Source organism: Colossoma macropomum, unplaced genomic scaffold (assembly GCF_904425465.1).
Source record: "Colossoma macropomum unplaced genomic scaffold, Colossoma_macropomum, whole genome shotgun sequence".
NCBI classification, from domain to species: domain Eukaryota; kingdom Metazoa; phylum Chordata; class Actinopteri; order Characiformes; family Serrasalmidae; genus Colossoma; species Colossoma macropomum.
Genome location: NW_023494787.1, coordinates 14,403,232 through 14,424,932, shown reverse-complemented (window position 1 = coordinate 14,424,932; position 21,701 = coordinate 14,403,232). Strand labels below are relative to the sequence as shown.

Below are 21,701 nucleotides of genomic sequence, written 5' to 3'. Positions count from 1 at the left end.
TGACGTCAACGCGTCCCTCCCCTCTTTACGTCCGTTAAGCGAAAGATGGCGGCGCCCTGGGCGAGAGTTATTCCACGCACGAGTGTAACGTTTGTGGTTTAAAGGTATGTAAAAACACATTACAGCTCAGCTTTTTGTGTATAATTAATCTGGCTCGGAAATTAGCTGTTCGCGTTTACTTCGATGTTCAAGACAAACGCCCAAAAGCCTCCTTACTGCGCTCATAAACAGCGCCAGTGTGGAACAGCATGGCAGCCGCTCTGCACGGTGTTATTCAAAACTGAGCAGAGAGGGATTTAGACGCCTTTAAACCAAAAGTGGGATTTGTATTGTATTAAAACTACCTTTTCCACTAATTAAAAGACTTAACGTAGTATGTTTTAACGTATTGAGTACGTTTTCCTAAATGGCTCGAGTGAATGGAGATGAGTTGGTGCCAAATTGAAAAGCAGTCACTACAGTGGAGAGACTGTAAATGCAGTGCACACGACATTACTTCTCCACAGTGACGTGCAGAATACATGCGAAAGTGTAAAACAGACTCTCCATTACATTGTTTTCACGCCACATCTCTTTCATGAAAAACGAAATGCTGGATTCTTGTCAGAATTGCATACAACTCGCCTGGAAATGTAATGTAGGCGAGACCATATTGCTTTCCACTGTCCAATGCTTTAAACGGATTTGCCTCATTGAAATGCAGTTACACCAGTGAAAACAGTGAAATGTAATGCACACATGACGTTACTTTTCCATACTGCCATGCAGAGTACGTGCCATAATGAAAAGCAGAGCCTCTTACGTCGTTTTCACGTTGCTTGACCTCTTGTTTGTACTTCAAATGCCTCACTGAAATGCAACCAAAACAGTGCAATGCAATGTACACACAAGATTGCATTTAAACACTAACATGTGGAAAACGTTTCAAAATGAAAAGTGAAAGATCCATTATTTTAAGCACTGCACTGTTGAAAGCAATATAGCTGTGTCTTTATTACATTTTAAGGCGGATTGTTTCTCTTTATCCCTTTGAAAAAACAAAGATCAGTCTTTGATTTTTAAACATTCTCTCTTCTGATTGGCTGCCCTTCGCATTGCATCTCATTCAAAAAGCCATCCAGGCTGAAACACTCCGTGTAACTTTAGCGTGAATAAAGTTGCTGTAGGTGGAATTGGCAGATGAATGTACAGTATTTTGTTTAGTATTTCATAACATTACAAAACCAGTGAATTCAAAATGGGCTGATTTTTCAGTTTATTTTTATATATGGGTTAGATGGACTGGGGAATGAGTACTTTTTACAGTACTTTTTGAAGCTTTGACAGTATTTACATACAATATCTAAACATTTTATTTCAGACTCTTTTATTCTAAAACAAAGTGAAGAAAAACGAGTTTCTTATTATGTGGGCCCTTAAATGAGTTTAGTCCGTTGTGTTAATTGAAGAAAAACACAAAAATGTGCAGCGTGTGGGCCCCCGAGGACTGGGAGTGGGAAGCCCTGCACTAGGGAGTTGGGGACACAACTGTTATGTATGTACACTTAACGCCCACATTAAGTATCGCTATCGCCATGTCATAATAATGCCAGTAATTATAAAATAGATGATGTTAAAAATGATAATTTGTGGAAAAAGGAGAAACATTCTTAGTCATTGAGAACTTGAAATCATATTGCATTTCCCTTCCATACAATGATGTATTTCTGAGCGATCACTGGGGTCTCTGAGTTAGCTCAGCATTTTCTTTGGATGATGGGTGGGGGTGTTGGGAGGTGGAGGTGATATTATTGGTTAATATTATTTACCCAACTGCTAGTGCACAGTGACATAATGAAAAATCTGAAGACGTTTTAGAGGCGAGCAAAAGACATTAGATTTTGAACAAAGATTATAAGATAACAAGATTTTCGTCTTTTAAATTTCAGGTTGACTTTAATATAAGGGTTTGTTTAGACTTGACAGATTTGGTTAGAATAAAACGAACACTGGTGCAAATGGTCTATTAGTACAGTTTGTTAGAGCAAGTGAGAAAACTGCCATCTGAACTCTGAGTCACACCAAATAAACAGACCGCTGATGGGTTTCTTATGCTGTTTTGACACTTGTATGTGTGCAAACCAGCCACAGAAGTACAAGTATAAACAAACGCTAAGTTAATGCAACAGTTAATTATTGACCATTTCCCTTCATCATTAAACAATGTAAAGGCCAGCTGGAGAGATACAAGGATTTGATTCGACAGTTGCGTGTGTCATCTGCCTTTATTGGATGCAACTTTAACATACTGATCTCCTTCCCCCTGCAGTCTCCATCAAGATCAGAGAAACATGGCAGCACCAGCAGCACTAAACCTCAGCAATGAGGTGGTCAAGATGAGGGCTGAAGTGAAGAGGGTGAAGGTGTTGGTCATCCGAAAGCTCACACGACAAATTGCTGCTCTGAAGAAAAAGAAAGGAACGGAGGCCGACTTGGAGAAAAACCAGAGGCGAGTAGCGAGGTTGCTTGAGGAGATTCGAGAGTTAAAGCACCTGGCGCCGGATAGCATCACCAAAGCTGCCCTGCAGAAGGACATCAGCTTTGAGAAGGTGTGCCAGAATAAAGAAGCCAGCCCTTCCGAGCGCGCCACAGCACGCGTCGCCACACACCCACAGTTTAGCAGAAGAATCCAGAGCATCAAGAAGGCCATCGAAGCCTTCAAAGCAGAAAGAACAGGCACAGCAAAGGCTGATAAAAAGACACAGAAGGAATCTAAAGGCATCATCCAGCAAAAGAGTGAGTCAGAACAAGACAGCGATGATGAAGAGGACGTGGAAGAGGCTGGGAAAAGGAATGAAAAAGAACAGGAGGGAGATGATGGTCCCTCTCAGATGACCCAGAAGAAGGATGCAGAAGAGGTTAGTGTATGTGAAAATGCTAACAGTAATAGATCAGTAAAGGGCCCATTTTATTGTTTTCTTTGATGTCCACTTACAAAATATGTGTGGGTGTGTGTTCCAAAATCAGTCGTAATTCATTTTTACATGGCTGTTTCTGACCAGTCTTTATCCCTTACAAATGAAGGCACTGTTTGTTTACACTGTGTGAAAAAGTATTAACCACACAGCCTGGCTCTTTGCACTAAATCTGCATAGTAAATCCTTTGACTATAGCAGACCAAAACTTGTATTTTTGCTGGCTTTTTATATTTTCCATGAAAAGAAACAAGACAACAGAAGAGAAGTAAAGCGTTATGTAGAGTAATATTAACCAGAAAATAATTGAGTGCAATTTTCCATTCACTACACTCTCAGAAATAAAGGTACTAAACTGTCACTGGGGTGGTTCCCTCAAGGGTACATCTCAGTACCTTTAGTCAGGGAACATAATTGTACCATAATCCATTGAAATTATATTTTCTACATTGTATTGACTCCACACACCCCGTCTCGTCTCCAGGCCTGGAAAAAACTTATTTAAGGTGCACAATTGGGGCTTTAAACCACTGTTGTACCTTTGAAGGTACGTTTACATTGTTTGTACCTTGACAAATGAAAAATGTACCTGCACAGAACCTTTATTTCTAACACTGTACTCAATAAATATTATATGTAAAACATCACTCTAACAGTAACAGTTGCTGAAGGTGAAACAGTCCTATTTAGGACAGTAGACTGATGCTCGTTGCCGTAGTGTAGTGGATAACACCACCGCCCTGCTTGTTTGAGACTGAGGTTTCATTCCCTGCCTGAACAAAAGGGGAATTTGCACATCATTTTCAATAGTTTTTGTTTTGGCAGTACAATTTGGCAGTTTAAACTTTTTTCAAATTTTAATTCAAGAAGGTAGATTTTGTTTCTAACGTTTATAAATGATTATGCACTGTCCATTATTACTGTCTTTAAAAAATAAATAAATGAAAATACAAACCAGGAGCAATAACTCCCTGATGAGAGAGAGAAAGTTGTTGGTAAGAATGACTTCAAGTATAACTTTAGGACAAAAACAAAGCAGAATATTTTTATTACTGGAATATAGGCTGATACTGGAATTTTCTGTAAATTTTATTGCACAATTTCTGTTTATTTGATTGAGTGTAACATACTTGAAAAATAAACCATAAAATATAAAATGTGCCATAACTTTAAAAACAGGCTACATTTACATATTAAATTCAACAAATAAATAGCAACTATGCATTCACGTGTGCAGAAGTGTGTTCTGTGTAGAGAATGTGTATTTATTCTCACTGATTTTCACATGAAATGGGGCCCCAAACTTTTGCATTTTAATCACTGTCATAGTGTCACAGGAGCCCTTTCCCTGAATTAGAGAATCAGTATTTTTACTTAAGTATTTGACTTAAAATAGTTATGAATTTATTTAATCACTGTAATAACATGCCGTGACGCCGAGCACTGTTCAGTTCTTCAGCGCGTCATAGTGCGCCACTCAGCGTTTGCCATTACTGCATTACATTAAAGCCATTTTAAGACCACAGTCGATCACATTTCACACACTTTACACAGAGACAGTCAGTTTTTTAGGTAAACAGATAAATGCTTACGGAAAGTCACCTCAGCCAGCGTTACTGTCCTGGCCTTTTTCAGCTCATATCTTTTAGCTCCAAAACAGCCAGTCTGTGAGGATGCTAGTTAGTAAACTGATGCCAAGTGTGATAAGTGATGCGGAATGTTTTATTTCACTCAGTTTATATGAGTAGAGTGTAAAAATGAACTTGAACCTGGAGTTTATCAGCTCTCTCTGTCAGCACTCTGTAGCAGCGCTCAATAATGTGACGATGCGCTGTGCAGTGACCTTTAGGGTGCTGTGTTGCTGCTGTCTTGGCAAAGCGCTCCAGGGTGCTTTCGCTTTGTGGTGCAAATGATCAGCCATTTCCAATTTGCAGAGCTTACAGAGCACCACATTGCTGGGTCTCTTATCTAATACTCTTTTAAAAAAAAAAAAATCTGCAGCTTGTTCTCTGGGGGAATTCATGGCAGGCATCTTACTTCATAGTGGTGCATGTTATGCAAATCGATATACTTCCGTAATTGATGACGTCGATTAGGACGATTCCATCGATCAGTCCCCTCAGCCCTAATGATTTGGGATAAGAAGATTTAATAATAGCCACTTTGATTCTCAGACCATCACACGTATTCACTGTATTTTTTTTCATGTTAGTGGATTTATACTTTACACATGATGCCTAAGAACTAAGCTGCTGCAAAGGATATTTTCACTTGCTGTTTTCCTGAACAACTTTCTTTTGTTTTATTTTGCTTACAGAAATCAACACATGCAGACAGCGTACCAGTTGAGGTGGTCAGGATGAGGAAAGAGGTAAAGAAACTGAAGGTGCTGATTATCCGGAAGCTCACCCAGCAGATTACCCGTCTGAAGAAGATGAAGGGTGAAGAGTCTGAGCTAAAAGGGAACCGAGAGTGCGCTGCAAGACTTCAAAAAGGAAGTCGAAGTTTTGAGGAATGTTTTTCCTGACGATGTTACTACATCAGCCCTTCAGGGGAACATTGATGTGGAAGAAGTGTTCCAGAACCCACAGTCCAGTCCACTGGAGAGAGCCACTGCGCGGATCGCCACACACGCATGCTTCATCAAGAAACTCCAAGATGTCCGAGACGCTATTGAAAAAGAGAGGACTAAGGCTGAAAAGGCTGAAGAGAAAAATAAGGATGCAGAGGAGACGATGGCTGATGATAGTGGTGATGATGGGAGCAATTCAGATGATGAGGAGGAGAAGGAGGATGAAGATGAAGGTGAGGAGGGTGGGACAGCTTCTGATGGCAGCGATGATGATGATGATGATGATAACACAGGAGACAACAAGAAAGAAATGGATGAAGATCAGACTTTGAATGTGAATAAGAGGTCTCATGTCGTAAAGCCGCCAGAGGACATCAGATCTGCTACTGTAGTATTATCGACAAAAGAGAAAACGCCTGTCACTAAATTAGAAGCAGGAGTGACTGAACAAGCTGTACCTTCAGCAAGTCTAAAAAATATTGCTAAAATGCCAGTTTCAGCAGGCGTTGTCCATAGTCTGCCTGCCAAAACCACAGAAACACCAGTGAAGAAACCACCATCATCAAAACGAGACATCAAACCTGAAACCAAGAAGCCAGAGAATAAAGAAGGTGAAGAAGAAAGTGACTTGGAGTCCTCCGATGAGGAGGAGGAGAAGGAGTATTTTGATGACAGCACAGAGGAACGTTTCCACAAGCAGTCTTCTCTCTCTGAGGACAGTGATGAAGACGACTTCTTCCTCGGCAAAGTGAGCAAGCTGAAGAAAAAGAAAAGCTCCGGACCTGGAAAGGACAAAACCAGTGAGCCAAAACCAGCGGCTGAAGTACAGGATGCTGAAGAGGCCAGGGGCACGTCTCAGGACTTCAAAATGCAGTCAGTCTTCTGCTCCACCCTGTCCAAATCTAGTGGTGCCTCACAGAAGGGGAAACCACAGGGTCCAAAGCCTCCACGCTTCCAGAACCAGAAGAAATATGCAGAGAGAGATGGGAAACCAACTTGGTTTAAAAGCCAGGGCCCTGGAACTGACAGAAGGCCTTCAGCGGCTGGGCCCAAAGCTCCTGGTCAGAGGCAGATGGGTGCTGCTGAAGCAAGGATGGGCAAACCTGCATTTGAGCAGCAACGCACCCAGAGTTACAAAGGTGCACCTGGCAAACCTTTCAAGCCTCCCCAACATTCCCAACAGGCCCTGCATCCCTCGTGGGAAGCCAGTAAGAAGAGGAAAGAGCAGCAGTCTCAAATCACAGCTTTCCAAGGGAAAAAGATCAGATTTGATGATGATGATTAAGATTTTCTGGGTTTTATCTCCCAGGCCAACAAAGGACCTCTGAACTTCTGACTTTTTATTTGTTAAGACATTTCTATGTTTCTATAGAAACTCCTACACTGTCGATGCAAACTTTACTGAAAAGTTTTAGTAATTTTCCCTCATCTGTTTTTCAAATTAGCCATGATATTCCTTAATTCCTGTTGACATCTTAAAATTGATGAAGGCTTGTTCCGTGGAGTCGGTGCAGCTGTTTGTGTACATTTTAAATAAAACATATTTAATGTGTTTTGTCATGTTTCTGGAGGTTTTGAGTGCAAAATTTACATTGACACTGCTATTGATAGTGAGCACGTTTACATGCACTCAATAATCCGATCATAGTCGGATTTCTGCAGTTATCCAATTATTCAAATGGTCATGTGAACAGCATACTCCCATCTAGAAATCTGATTCAGAAATCCGATAAAGAGGCTGGATTTTAGCTCAGTAATCAGATTTCTCGGTGCATTTAAACTCTTACTCTGATTTTTTTTGGATTTCTCAGTCTGCATGTGTGAGAACAAACGTCTGTACCAGAAATAACCAAGCAATGTTGTGGCGAGACGCTTCAAAAATGAAACGAAGTATTTAAATATTCTTCATCTACTAAATGATGTATGCTCATATTTTCAGGTAAAGTGATGCAATGTTAAAAAAAAAAAGCTGAGGTGTGAAGTTTTATGTTAAGTTTATGTCACGTGTTCTTTGTAAATTTATTGGCTGGTTGTAAAGCAGAAATCTGATTACTGTGACTCATGCAGACCTGGAGTTTCCCATTATCTGGTTACTTAAGTGCATGTAAACGCGTTGATCAGATTACTGACAAAATCTGATTTTCTGCAGTTATTGGATTATTAAGTGCATGTAAACACACTCAATATGGGTCAATAATAAAAAATGAACAGTGGTATAGCTTTACGTAGGTCATGAGACAGGGCAGTTGTGTATGAGCAGTGGGGGACAGACAGTATGTGTGCACAGAAGTGCACAACAGTCCCAGAAAAGTTCCTCTTATGAGCTTTTATTTAGGGAATTAACCTTTTCAACTCCTTGAGACCACCGGTGGTTCCAAAACACACTTCGTCATATTCTTCATAGCTTTCATATTTCATAAGCTACATTCAAAAGGTGGGGGTCATATGAGAGCTGGAACTCTTCTTTCCAGTCAGATAGATGGGTGATGTAATTTAAACCCTTATAATAAAAGAAGCTGAACTCTCTATTTTTTTGTCTACTGAAAGTCGACCCATTTTTCCACAAATCTGGGCTATAAACTATAAACAGATGGCGTCTCTTCAGTGATCTGCTCTGTAAAAATTATTTTTATAAAAAAATACAAAGAGCGTCTAAGATTTTTGGCTTTCAGCAGTAAATTGTAAGCATATAGCAATATGTGTGATCATAAAACACATGTTCTGTTAATTTGAGGGGAAAAAAAAGTACACTTATTTCATGCAGTTACTGAATAATTTGCCTTATGATTTGGTCATGTAAATTCAGATGGACAAACTAAAATATACCCTGGTGAATAAGAGAATGGCTCAATTAAAAATCTAATTTACACAGTTGTTCATGTACCTCGACGAGACTTGTTTGGTGCTTCTTTAGTTTAGAACTGGAGCTATAAAACTAACACTGTGAGCAAACACTGGACCCCAAATGAGCAAAACTTCACCATGTAGCTAAACACAATGGGCAGCCATCTTGAACAACAAATGATGTTGTGTTCAGCTACACTGAAGTTTTGTTGATTTTTATAATTCACAGTAAGTCAGCCTGAACCATTTTGACAAGTCTGCGTGACCTTAATGAAGAGCTGGAAACGGTTTAAGAGAAGTTTTGAGGTGTGTTTATGGAAAACATTTGGGTGACTATTGACTTCTAGTGTTTGTTAGCATCATTAGCCTTGTAGCTCCACTGTTAAACACTGTTAACAGCAAACGTGGAGTAATTTCCCTGCTCCCAACACACTGCACTCAACTAATCAGCTCATTAACAACCCCTTACTGAGTTGACATGGGTGTGTTAAAGTAGGGTGAACGCTAAAATGAGCAGGGCAGTGGGCTTCAAGGATCAGGGATGGCAAACACTGGTCAAGTGTTTATTGCAGGGGTGCACAATTCCAGTCCTGGAGGGCTGGCGTCCACACAATTTCATGATTTTTCTGCTCAACTGATTCAACTCAAGTTAACTGCCAGGTTTAGTGGGTGTATTAGTTTCCCCACTCAATCAAATCTGGATACCGGCCCTCCAGGACCGGAGTTGTGCACCCTTGCTTTATTGTATCTGGAGTCCATTTAGTTCTCAACATGAAAACCGGTAACTCATAAATCCAAAACATTAGATATGCCAAAACATTAAATATGCCAAAGTGTATGGTGCATTATTAAGAAGCAGAAACAAACCATTGAATTAAGGAACAGTAAATGACCTGATAGGCCACAGCTGACCACAGCAGTTGGTGGCTGAAAAATATTTCAGTAAGAAAGCACTGTTGAGTAGACCAAGAGTACAATCCAGGATGTAGGCAATGAAGTGTCAAAGACTACCATAGAGAGAAGAATACAACAATATACGGACCCCTGATAAGCCTCAACAGCAGAAAAGCCACAGCGGACTTCAGGCAAGCATCATTTGCAAAAGATTTGCGAAGTACTCTAAACGTAATTGTATGATAGTAATTTTAGGGACACAGAATCGGAACCTGCCAAGATGAGAATCAGCAGGTTTTTGCTCAGAACACAAGATAAGCAATCAGCCAGTTTATTTTTTGCAGATCTGTGTTGCAATTTTATGACGTAAACAACGTGAGGCAGGTAAGAGCACTCAGAGTGTATTTAAATACTGCTGCTACACCTGAACTAAACTATTGTGTTATAAATTATATGACTCAGTGTACATACATAGCAAATTTCCTCTTACATTCAGTCTAGCACTTTTTTTGATTATTGTTATTAAATGATTTAATAATTGAAAAAAATGCCAGTTTGGCCCATTAAAGAGCAAATAATGTTTATACTGGAAGTATTACTGATGGACAGTGAACTGAAACTGTACTCTCCATTTGTACAAGTGTGGGTTTTGGATAAAAAATAAAATCAGAGCCAGCCATATTAATTGATGATCAGTGCAGTTTGTCTGAAGTTGGTCTCCCAAAACTGAGGGACCGTGTATAAAGGACTAAGATTCTTATGTTCTGGTAACAACAAATCTGGATGTAAAAACCCTTGAGCTGAAGCCGATATTCTGATCCAGTGTGCTGTAGTACAGAAGAAAGAACACAGTCACTCTGTCCCTCCCCAGGTATATTTCCTATTTATCTATGAACTTAAGGTTAAAGCTTTAGGTTAAACTACCCACTAGGAAAATTATAAGGAGCGTTCCTAAAAATAATAAATGTTTAGCATACTTTTGTGTGTAAATGTTTGATGCACAAGCAGACATTTAAACAAAATATTAGACATTGCTGTTTTATAATAATAATAATAATAATAATAATAATAATAATAATTGTAATGATAATAATAATTAGTAGTAGTAGTAGTAGTAGTATTAATATTATTATTATGCTGTTCTTATAAATCACAGATTATGTATGTTATTCAAAAGCATGTACACAGAGTATTAATTTGTGAATTAATGCTGGGTATTGATTCATGCTGTGCAGTAATATTGTCTAATCATATTATATATTAACATTGAGTTACAATATAATTATTTTGTAATAATATTTAATGATTGTGCAATGTAAATATCATGATAGTTATTGTGCAGTAATAGTGTTAAATGTATATATATTATTATGTATTTGTAATACCAATTTATAAATACACAAAATTAGTTATCATGTACTTATATTTTGTATTAATATCAACGGCAACCCGAACATTTACACCAAAGCTGCAGCCCTCCCAGCCCTCTACATTTCAATTGGTTGACACGGCTACGCGTCGACCAATCACGGCGCAGACTGCACTCGAAACGACCAATGGTGTCGAGCATGCAAATTTATTTCAAAAATTTCCCGGGAAATCCGAGTTTCGCGGGAGGGCGTTTGGCGCGTAAACCGCATCCCTTCATTCATTGTCCGCTTCCTGGAGCCATTTTTAAGCGCCTAAGGAAGAAGTTCGCTTCTTAATTTTAATCGTTTCCATCTGCCGTTTTTACGCGTCGATATTCCAACATCTCGGCAGATATAGGTTAATAAGATTGTCCTCCGTCGGTATTGGTGACTATTTCGGGTACTGCGTTGAGGATTTTTCCGAAAAAGAACCTCAAACAACAAGAGCCACAAAGGAGAGTTCGGGCGGGTGAAGATGAGAAAGGAACTCTCCTCGGCCCCGCACCGGGCGATAATATCAGGGCTTGGCGGCTCAGCTCTCGAGCAAACCGCCGGTTTGTACAGCTCGTCCGATCGCCGTGCTGCAGCGTATTCTTCGGCGACTTACATCCAGATGATCACCCCGCCGTCCTGCGCCTCGCAGCCCGCCGAGGTCCGTGTATCTGACCCCGCGGTGGGCAGTTTGTACACAACTCCCCTCCAGGGGCCTCCAGCCGGGGCAGAGCTCCGGCCCGCTTTAGGGCGACCTCCGGTAATAACGCCAACACTCTTCTGTTATCTGGACAGCTTCGTTGTTTACAACAACAACTCTGAAGTTGGCTTCCTCTTTGAATTTTCCCGTCCCACCTTAAATGGCGTATCAGTTACATTCTAGTGCCTGAGGCGTAATAACAATAATAACTGCTGCTGCACCGTTTAAGGTGGAACGGATAACTTCTAACAAGCTGGTAGCTAAATAGGCTAAGGCGCCGAAATGTAACTGCTGCACCATTTAAGGTGGAACGGGACAATTCGAGCCAAAAGCTGGCAAATAGGAAGCCAACTTTAGCCTCGTTTGTAAACATGCGTTTACTTTTACTCCAGCTGGCTGATCAGAGTGTCGTAGCTAACTGATAGCCTGTCGGAGTTAATGAAGCTTATCTATTGTTTTAAGTACTAAATGCGTGTGAATATTACTAATTTCAGTCCACTTGTTGTGCTGCCTGGTCAGGCTTGCTAACTAGGTTAGTTTGGAGCTACAGTTGCCTACATTGATCGCAAGTAAACTCTGGGCTGCAAATTCCAATTAAACTTCAGACTGTAAAGTAGTTCATATGCGACTCGTTTCGCGGTGTAAATGAGATAAAAGCCTTGCTAACGTTGCAAACTGCGAGTCTGTCGACTAGCAAATGGCTTTTTCTCTGAAGCTTGAGGAAAAGACATTAGCCAGTCAACAGAGTAGAGACTTTTCTTTCTAAATGTCTAAATGCAGCCTGTCTAAGTGAGGATTGGGCCCAGGCTTGTGTTTGGATGTGTTTTGGAGAAGAAGGGGAAAGAAAATGGCCAAGTCCTTGTTAGGTGAACTGAAGCCTAGGCCTTGGCTAATGTTTAGAGGGGGGATGGGGTCTTTTTGTGCACCTTCCCTTCGTGGGGGTTTAAGTTTGAGTCCTCTTTCTGCTGCTTTTGGTGCATTTTGTCTGATTGATGAACAGGGATGAGTCGTGGATGAGTGTCTCACTCCATCCTGAGCCCATCAGAACACAGTGATGAGTGGTAGACATGGTGTAGACAGTGGCATCAGCATATAGGCTGGTTGTGTTTGAAATGCAGGGGCTGAGTAGGTATAACAGCCTCTGTTTCCTGCGGTTCTCTCAGGAACACACTGATGGTCCTATTTACAACCATGAGTTCTGGATAGAACCATTTTGCATGCTTTAATGGTTCTCTGCATGGTGAAAAGATTCTTCAGATTGATGCCGAACCTTTTTGAAAATGGACCTATATAGCACTAAAAAGGGTTCTTCTGTGTTACATTCTTGATATAACAGTAGTAGAACCCTTTTTGGTGCAGTATTAATGATCTAAGGAACTATTTCACCATGCAAAGAACCATTTGGGCATGAAATGGTTTAAAAAAGAACTTTTGCCTTGACTAAAGAACCCTTGAACCATCTTTGTGTGTATGGCTTGCGAATATTGGTGAAATTCACTATCATGAATTAGGAAACATATCACAAAGATATTGCTGATAGGGAAAACCAATATCGCGGTGTGCCAAAGTGGACTATAAACTGGCCAGCTGTGCTCTTAGTGTATGACCTTTCTGATACATCATTAGGGTCTTGATTTGCTTGTCTAAATGTCTTTGACTCTGTGAATCTGAGCTGCCCTTTGTTTTGTTCTAATGAAGCTGATGACAGATGCTTGGCCAACAATGCTGATGAATTCGAATGTCATTAATGGACCTCTGATACTTTTGTCCGTCATAAATGTGTTACGAACATGGAGATTTTCCATCAGCGTGGCTACAGATAAAGCTGGAGCGAGGCTGCTGTGCATTGTATTCCAAAATAAGCCACTCATTGTAGCGTAACCATTGTTGGGTCCGCAGAATTAAGCATATTGATTTTCTACTAGAGGTCATCACTGAAGTGTTTACTGCGTTAAATGAGTTTGATGACCAGTTTTAAGTCAGGCACAGTTCTGGGATGCTTTGTTTGCTCTAAGGCTAAAACTAGCAGCACACTTTTCCAGCCTAGTCAGGGTTTAGAGTGTGGGAGCAGTTCTGTGTAATGTGCTTATATTGAACGTGTTTCTGTTCAGGCTAAACGCCGCTTGGAGCTGGACGCCATGGACCACCAGTACAGTGAACCGTCCAGAACGCCCAGAGGTCGCAGAGCAGCTCTCCGAGTGAAGAGCCCCAAAGGTATTCACACCGTCCTGAGCTTGACGTGAAGCTCTTCGCTGTGACTGCTCAGTAGTGTTTAGGCGTTTTGGTGGTGCGCTCTAACCGGTTTTGCTTGCAGCTAATCACAACAAGACGTCTTATAAATGGAAAGTTGGTTGTATTTTCTCAACAGGTACATTAAACAACACCTATTCTGTTGTTTATGATTTATGGGTGGTTACTTTGAGTATATCACAGCTGTCAGAACAAAACCTTGTATCTTCAAAATCAAAACTTTACAGGAGAAAGAAAAACATACGCTTACTTTTAATGTAGGTTAATGGAACCAGAATTTTTTCCAGGTCATTTTACGCCATTTGTTTTGGTCCATTCATCATGAGATTTATACCCAATGTAAAGTGCAATAGTTCCTTTCAGATAATGTCAAAAACTGAAAAATGACAAAAATGGAGGTATGTACTTTTGAAAGGGCCGAAAGAGTTCAGAAGTTATTCAGTGCTTAAAATATACACATTGTGACAAGAATGTCTGGCCACAGATGAGTTAAGTGGTTCGTTTGAACTTGTCTGAGACAAGACGGTTAGGGTTGGGTTGTCTGGTACTCAGAGTACTGCCAAGCAATGAACTAATAAGGATAAATTATGGTGGGTATTTATGAATACTATAAACAGACAGAACAATTCTAGCTTATGTAACTTGGTAAACAGTCAACAGATTTGTGGCTCGGTGCAAAAGCATCACTTCAAAAGACCATTGTCATTTTAATGTGGCATCTGATTTGACTCCTTGTGTGCAAAACTTGAGAGATGCACCCAAACACAACACAGCCAAACGGGTCCAAAGTCTGGCTGTGCTTTACAAAAGATAATAGTGGCAGATGCCCTCAACATTTTAGGTTTATCAAGCCTAATGAACTTATTGCCCCACTGAAGAATGAGTAAACCAGCCCTTCTGGGAGGATCCATCCGTAGCAGGCAGTTAAAGGAGAATCGTACCGTTCAGAATCAATCCTTGAGTGTTAAAGTAATTTAGAGGGGTTTGATCTGAAATGTTTTGTTGTAGATAAATTTAGACTTGGATTTCTCTACAGTGGTGATGATGGTAACCAGGGGTCACAATGTCAAATATAGCCATTTTATTTGCTATCTCAATTGACCAGTGAACCTATACACGACTTCAGAGTCCTGACAAGTTTTCTTTGGCTACTATTTTGTTTGTTTTGAGGTCTAAACCTAAAACACAAAGACCTGCTGTAAAATCTGTTTTCATAACCACTTCATATAATAACTTCCTGTGAAATAGCTTTTAGAGACACAGGAACCAGATGTCTTAACTGCCCAATCACCACGGCTAGAACAATTGAGTCTGGTTTATCTAGAATGGTGCATCAGGCTGCTCTGAATGACTGTTTACACCTAAATTATTGAACAGTTCCTTTTTTTTGTCTGTTTATCGTCACCCTCTTCCCCCATTGGCAAGTAAGAGTCATAAGAGGGGCATGAATTTAAATTTTTGTCTGAGGAGAAGTTCATTAGCTGTTTATCAGGTTTTACTAATCCAGTTTATTGGTGACTATGGCAAGACGTCTTGTGGTTAAGCTTGACTTTAGCTCGTATAGCTGAGCCATCAGTTTTTATAGTCTTGAGTTAGTGGTACGGTGGTTTGTCAGTTTGGTAGTCTTGCTTTGGCCCCTGATCTGGTTGATGCTTCAAGAAAGCTGCTGCTACTGTCTTCCGTTTCACACGTACTTCTGCGTGGTGTGAACGTCACAGATCATGCTTTTTGTTTTGGTGCCCGTGTTAACAGGTTAACACCGACTGCATGAGCAGCGCGGCTGTGTGTCCCAGGTGTGGCACATGCGAAGAACAGGCGTCAAGCTGTTTTCTTTTTTTTTTCTCCCCCAGCAAAAAACTGTAGGAGAGGAAAACAAAATTTCAAAGCACGAATTCTGTAAATCATGGAAATGTATCGAATGAGACGTTGCAGCGCACACAATACATTCATTGAAATCTCCAGTCAAAACATCAGTTAAGTAATTCATGTTTCAGCATCAGGAAAAGTAGGCTTAAACATGTTTACCAGACAATTACACAAAAGCCTCAACTGAATATCAAGTCCGTTTTTCAGTATTTAGTGTCCACTCTACGTTTACGGCAGCTTCTGTTCTTTTTCTAGAGACTCGCTTTCGTTTCGAAGAAATCTGCAGGGATATTTTTCCACTCCTACAAAGTTCAGTCTAAGAAGTTGGTTACATTTTCTGCTTCTCTCAATCTAAACCCTGAACACATTCAGTGATGTTGAGGTCTGGACTGAGTTGAGTGGTCAGTCCATTGTTCTCAGAACACCAGTAGCTGCTTTGTTTGAGTCACAGTTTTTTTTTTTGGTCTGTTTTTCTGTCCTTTTCTCAGTGAGGCTTCTTGACAGGTACACATCCTTTCAGACTTGTAGTGCGGAGTTCACAGTGGAAGGATGGACTTAAATAAATAAATAGCTTTAAGTTAATTAATGAGTTAAATAAATGGTCTCTGACTTTTGCACAGTTCTGTACACTTTTCCAGTAGCTCCACGTAGAAGACGGTTACTCAGTTGTAGGTCAGAATACTGCAGAGAATAAACAAATGCAACCTGCTCGTTTATGAATCTGCTTTTTATTTTTATTTATATTTATTTATTCCATCTTTTGAGGAAAAAATGTCTCCAGAAATTGCTTGTCAGCAGTAATACAGTATAAACCTGCAATACCAGTACAAACACTGTGTAAATGACCAATGCGTGCAAACTAAGTCATGCTGCCAAGTTGCTCATTATGTGCAGCAGTATGTGTGAAACAGACCTCAGGCTTTTGAAAGCAAGTGTGTGGGCTGAGCTTGTAATTTGCTTTGAGCATATAATGATCTGCAGTGTTGTCACTGATTTTCTAAATAGCTGAAAATTTGAATGTTTGAGGGTCTCAGTAGACACTTTGTGCTGAAATGAAGTCTATTGAAATTGTGTTGCTGGATAAACAAGTAAGGTTTGTTTTTTTGTTTTTGTTTTTTTATTTATTTATTTTATTTTCCCTTCCCTAAAGTCCACATGTAATTAGCTGTACTACCTGAATAGCACTGTTAAGATTTCTTCTACTAGGCAGTTTGCTGGGAAATGGAAAGCCTGTCCAAAACCTGAAAATGGAAATAGTCATGCCTGACCCAGCCGTGGAACCTAGGCCAAACCGCTAATTTCTAAGCACTAATCACAACACTACCCTACAGCTGAGTCAGTCAGTTCACTTAATTCACACACCACCGCAAATTAAACTATTAAATGAACTGTTCAGGTTGTCCTGACCATGAGAAGTGCAGAAGATACTGCTTTCTGTTTTAACGCAGTCCTTAATACAAAAAAGAGCGCACACACTTGCCATGTGCTGGATGTCACTCTCAGACTTGAATGTAGGCTGTTTTCCTTGCACACTGCGTGTAAAAGTACATTTATGTTGATGCCTGTTGCTCTGTCAATATTTTGAACACAGCCTTAAGTGCGATTTGTTACACCCCAAATGCTGACCAAGTCGGTGATAAGTCTTGTTTACAATCCTTTGCGTATTTAAGTTAACAAAAGAAAACTGAGCTATTTTGGTGCCTCAACCTGACACTTTTCTTGATTAACAGCTCCGAAAACGCCACCGGAGAAGACGCGCTACGACACGTCTTTGGGCCTCCTGACCAAGAAGTTCTGTCAGCTGCTGGCACAGTCTTCAGATGGAGTGCTGGACCTGAACCAGGCTGCTGACGTGCTCAACGTCCAGAAGAGACGACTGTATGACATCACCAACGTGCTGGAGGGCGTGCGCCTCATCAAAAAGAAGTCCAAGAACAACATCCAGTGGCTGTAAGTGTGTAGCAGATGGAAGCCGCATGCTTCTCAGGCTTAACTGAGTAGTGGTTGAGGCTCCTTGTCCTCGTCATCTTTATAGATGAGCTCGTATGGGCATTTCTGAAGATCATGTGCTGTGGTTATTTCAGGGGTTCCAGCCTGCCCTCAGATGCAGGGCCGCTCACTCTGCTGCCCCCTCTGCAGACTTTGAGCAGAGAGATGATGGCCCTGCGGGAGGAGGAGAGACGACTAGATGAGCTCATTCAGGCCTGTGCTAACAATGTCCAGCAGATGACCGAGGAGACACACAACCAAAAATATCCTTTGCTGCTCCAGGCCACATGTACTGTTATTGTGTTTTAGGTGTGGATGACAAAGCATAGGTGTCTGAATTGATGTTGGGGGTAGGGGGGGCTTGGAATGTATAAGAAATTGAATGCTTTGAAGTGAAAAAGGCCTGCTTTGGTCTCAGTTCAGCTAAGCATGCCCAGAGCTTATTTGGGATGCTTATAGCTGTGACTTTGACTCGAGCTGCCTGTTGACCTGACTTGTGACTTCACTCAGACTAGAGACTCACGACTTACAAAATTTTAGCCACAGGAAAGGAAAAGAAATTAAGACCGCTCATCTTAATGCAGTAAGGTTAATTTTAAATAAGTGAACTAAATAGTAGTAAATAGTAGTAAATGCAAAGTTTGCCACACAATTCATTCTTTTGGAAATGGGAAAATGCCTAAATGTAGGAATCACCCCATATCAGCAGGGAAGTTATGGTCTCTCTGGATTTTGCTTGGGCATTAAAATTGCTCTGGCCGTGGAGCTAGTTATGGAAAAGCTCCCGAGTCATTATGGACATGACCTGAGAATCAGGAAAAGAAAATGACCGTAATTCTCCTTACGGGAAAGAAGCAGAGTTAGCCACTACTACAAGGAGATTCACTCGAAAGAGGCCCTGAATATTCTGTTGTGACTCCTGTTAGGATGAAGCAATCTGAACCAAAAAAATAAGCTACATACCTTGACGTACGTGTAATCGATTTGCATTACATGTGATATGATTCTGCTAGACACAGGAAGGGGTACGGGTATATGCAAGCGGAGGTTAAACGTTGCGATGGCTGTCCGGCGCCTACCTCATCGCTCTGATGCAGGGACATCCCAGCTTGTTCAAAGCTCCATATACTGAGTTGCACATTGCACGTTGTTTTGTTCAGATTGTTTCGTCCTAGAGAGAGTTATTACAGAATATTCAGGGCCTCTTTCGAGTGAATCTCACTGTAGTTTTGGACAAGATGTCAGCTAACTTAAGTTTTAGTAAGTTGCAGGTTGCATTCCTTTAAAATACACTAAAGCTTCAGCTGGCTTAGCTATTATGGTAGCTAGGAAGTGTACTTACAAACTCTACTCTAACTTGTACCCTGGAGACTAGAGACTCCACTCAGATTTGCATGAAGTGACCTGTGAACATTTCTGAATTACAGCCATATATATATATACACATACACACACAAATTTAATTAGATGGCTCTGACTTCACCGATATCAGTATTGCAAAATTCTGAAGTGATCGCTGTATAAGTTCACTGTGTATCAGTTGCAAGACAATCTCAGTATTATATCTCGGATTTGTTAGTTTTGCAAGTTTGTCCTTGTTTTAATCTTCCAGAATGTGGCTTGTGCACCTGAAATGAAGACCTATTGTTAGAACCTGTCCAGTCTTCATTGCTGTAGCTTGTGTGTTTCTGAAGCCCCCCCCCCCACTCTGATTTATCCATCTGCATAGTTTCCTTATCTACTCCTACATATGCCTATGTCACATATCAAGACATCAGAAGAATCAAAAGCCTGCAGGATCAAACCGTAATTGCTGTTAAGGCCCCATCTGAAACAAAGCTGGAGGTGCCGGACCCAAAAGAGGTAAAGCTCTTCATTTCTGTATCATAGTTATTTTATCTCCAGCTAATCTAATTTGTTAACCTGTTTTTTGGGAAGTTAGGGATGAAAGCTCAACCTCATTGTTACTTTGACAGTGCTGACATATGGGGAAGGGCAATATGGTGATGTTATTATGTGGACTGCTTCTACAATGCTAAACAGTTGCATCTGATATAAAGAGATTTACACCAATTTTAGAGTTCTAAACATTTTAAAAGCTCACTGATCTACTGTGCAGTGTGGCGTTGCTACTTTTGGTGGTGCATTTTCTGTTGCAACTTGTTCACAAAGCTGAAATGTAAAAAATGTGGTACAAATCATGTCGTGAACAAGTGCAGTGATGTTTTTGGCCGAATCAAAATCCTTGTTTACAGTTTGTTGGCTAAATACAGAAAACCTGCTTTTCTGTGTAGAGTTTACAGGTCCACCTGAACAGCTCCAAAGGCCCCATCGATGTGTTCCTCTGCACAGACCCCAGTGGTCCTGGCGGTTCGTTAGACAACGGAGTGGATGTGAATGGAAATGACACTGCTTTCCTCAGAGTGTCCAAAGGTAAACCAGTCGTACGCCAACAGAAGTGCATTCTACAGCTGAATGAGCTGTGCAGAGGTGTTGGTGTTCAAAAATGCATACATGCAGTATGAATGTGGTGAGACAGCTGCAGATACTTTAGTGTTTTGGCCCAAATACATTTTTCAAACATAATACAAACACTTATTTTTATATATTTTTATATATATATATATATATTTCTCATTCTGTCCGTATTCAGTGGGGCAATAATCAAAGTTTAGTTTGCTTACATGGGTTTTTTTTTATTTACCACCCCAGGAGAGAGGTGCTGGTCAGTATTGGCTTGGCGAGCATAACAGCTCTGCTCACCACAGCAGGTTTTCTTTTGACTAACTAAAGCAGCGACACCCGTTTTAGATGATTTAGGTCTGAGAGAATGAAGTTGAGCAGCTGGTGTTGGATGGACAAAGTTGCAATTAAAACCTGTTTCATGGTATTTAGGGATCGGTTAACGTTAGCTTTGCGAGCAGACTGCATGGTGCCTGAGAGAGTAAAAGAGAAGTGTCGGAGTGACCACCAATCAGTCTGCCCCTCTAAAATGAATAAGTGGAATGTGTCTTTAGCCGTGACATCATTTTGCCGTCATTTTGATTTTTTTTTTTTTTTTTAAAGTACAGTGTCAGTTTAAATGCCACTGTTTACCTTATTACTGTTACACCACTCAGCCCTTATAGTTGTACACAGTAGTGGAATAAAGGTATCATGTTGTCCTAAAGTGCCATTTCCACCACCGATCCTTTGTTCTTGGAGAACCTCTCAGTGATGCTTTATTTTACTTTATTTTTGTTTTGCAGAAGGTGCTAAAACCGGAATGGCTGGCTCTGGCCAGATGAACGGCGGCTATGCTAATGGTCCAGTCAGCGTGCATTCTGCGCAGACGGGTAACGCACCCATGTCTCCGCTTAGCTCCTCACTGTCCTCCATCCTCCAGCAGCCGGTAGAGCTGGTGCCTTTTGTACCGCTCTCGCCTGCCCTGCTCAGCGAGGACTACATGCTGGGCCTGGATGACGAGCAGGGCATCAGTGACCTCTTTGACTCCTGTGACTTGGACATGCTACCTCTGGATGACCTGCTGATGGTATGAGCGCTGCAGGAGCCTGCAGGTGAATGAGGGGTGTAGGAACTGTTCACTGGTTGGATTTACCAGTGAACGTTCAATTAAAATGGACTTCTATGGGGAGGAGGGAGGGTGGTGGTTGGGGTTAATGGGCTGAGACTGAATCAGCTGAATTAATTTTAAAGTTTGTGTGGTGTTTGCGTGTGTTTCATTTGTATTTCTCTTACTGTTTTATACCGAGAGAACTTAAATGTGGGTTTTTTGTTTGAATAGTGTGTACTTGATGTATAAAGATGAGCCACAAAGCTTAAGCCAGTTATCCTGGTTGCTAGCATTATAGAAGTGGATCAGATGAGCCTAATGGAAAGTTGTTGAGGTGTTTTTTGTGGAATGAGTGTATATAAAAAAAAATAAATAAGGAATTCAGACTTGGATACTGAAAGGATTTCACACTATCCATATTGATTAGTCAGTAAAGTTAAACCAAGTAAACAAAATGCTACATTGTTGCCTCTTTCCAACAAAACCTGGCACAAAGATGACTTATTTATTACATTTTTATTTATATGCTCATTGGATTGGGGGTGCCTCACTATTGTCCAGCTAGTGAATTTGTTTTGATGCACATTAATATTTTACAAGTAAACCATTCGTAAATGATGGTAGTTTAGTGCAGTAGTTCTCGAATTGGTCCTCAGGAGCTCCCAGATGGTCCACATTG

The 21,701-nt window shown here is 40.7% G+C and overlaps 2 protein-coding genes across 2 annotated transcripts; both read left to right on the top strand.

Annotated features, from left to right (window-relative positions):
* The first annotated feature begins 1 nt into the window (after window position 1).
* On the top strand, window positions 2–7,078 carry srfbp1 (serum response factor binding protein 1). Its single transcript, XM_036566203.1, is given in 4 exon segments — window positions 2–104; window positions 2,309–2,897; window positions 5,272–5,445; window positions 5,447–7,078. Coding segments are annotated over 3 exon segments (2,106 nt in total). The 5' UTR covers window positions 2–104; window positions 2,309–2,330; the 3' UTR covers window positions 6,812–7,078.
* A 3,853-nt stretch (window positions 7,079–10,931) lies between these two features.
* Window positions 10,932–21,155, top strand: e2f3 (E2F transcription factor 3). The gene is made up of 7 exons (XM_036566202.1): window positions 10,932–11,424; window positions 13,476–13,578; window positions 17,211–17,430; window positions 17,565–17,732; window positions 19,218–19,332; window positions 19,764–19,902; window positions 20,718–21,155. Exons 1-7 carry the CDS (start codon window positions 11,149–11,151, stop codon window positions 21,005–21,007), a joined length of 1,311 nt encoding a protein of 436 aa, XP_036422095.1. The 5' UTR covers window positions 10,932–11,148; the 3' UTR covers window positions 21,008–21,155.
* Window positions 21,156–21,701: the final 546 nt, after the last annotated feature.

Coding starts and splice junctions, on each gene's coding strand:
- e2f3 (XM_036566202.1), top strand. CDS start 11,149: ATGAGAAAGGAACTCTCCTCGGCCCCGCACCGGGCGATAATATCAGGG. Junction 17,431..17,564: donor AAGAACAACATCCAGTGGCT/GTAAGTGTGTAG, acceptor TGGTTATTTCAG/GGGTTCCAGCCTGCCCTCAG. Junction 19,903..20,717: donor TTTCCTCAGAGTGTCCAAAG/GTAAACCAGTCG, acceptor TTTGTTTTGCAG/AAGGTGCTAAAACCGGAATG.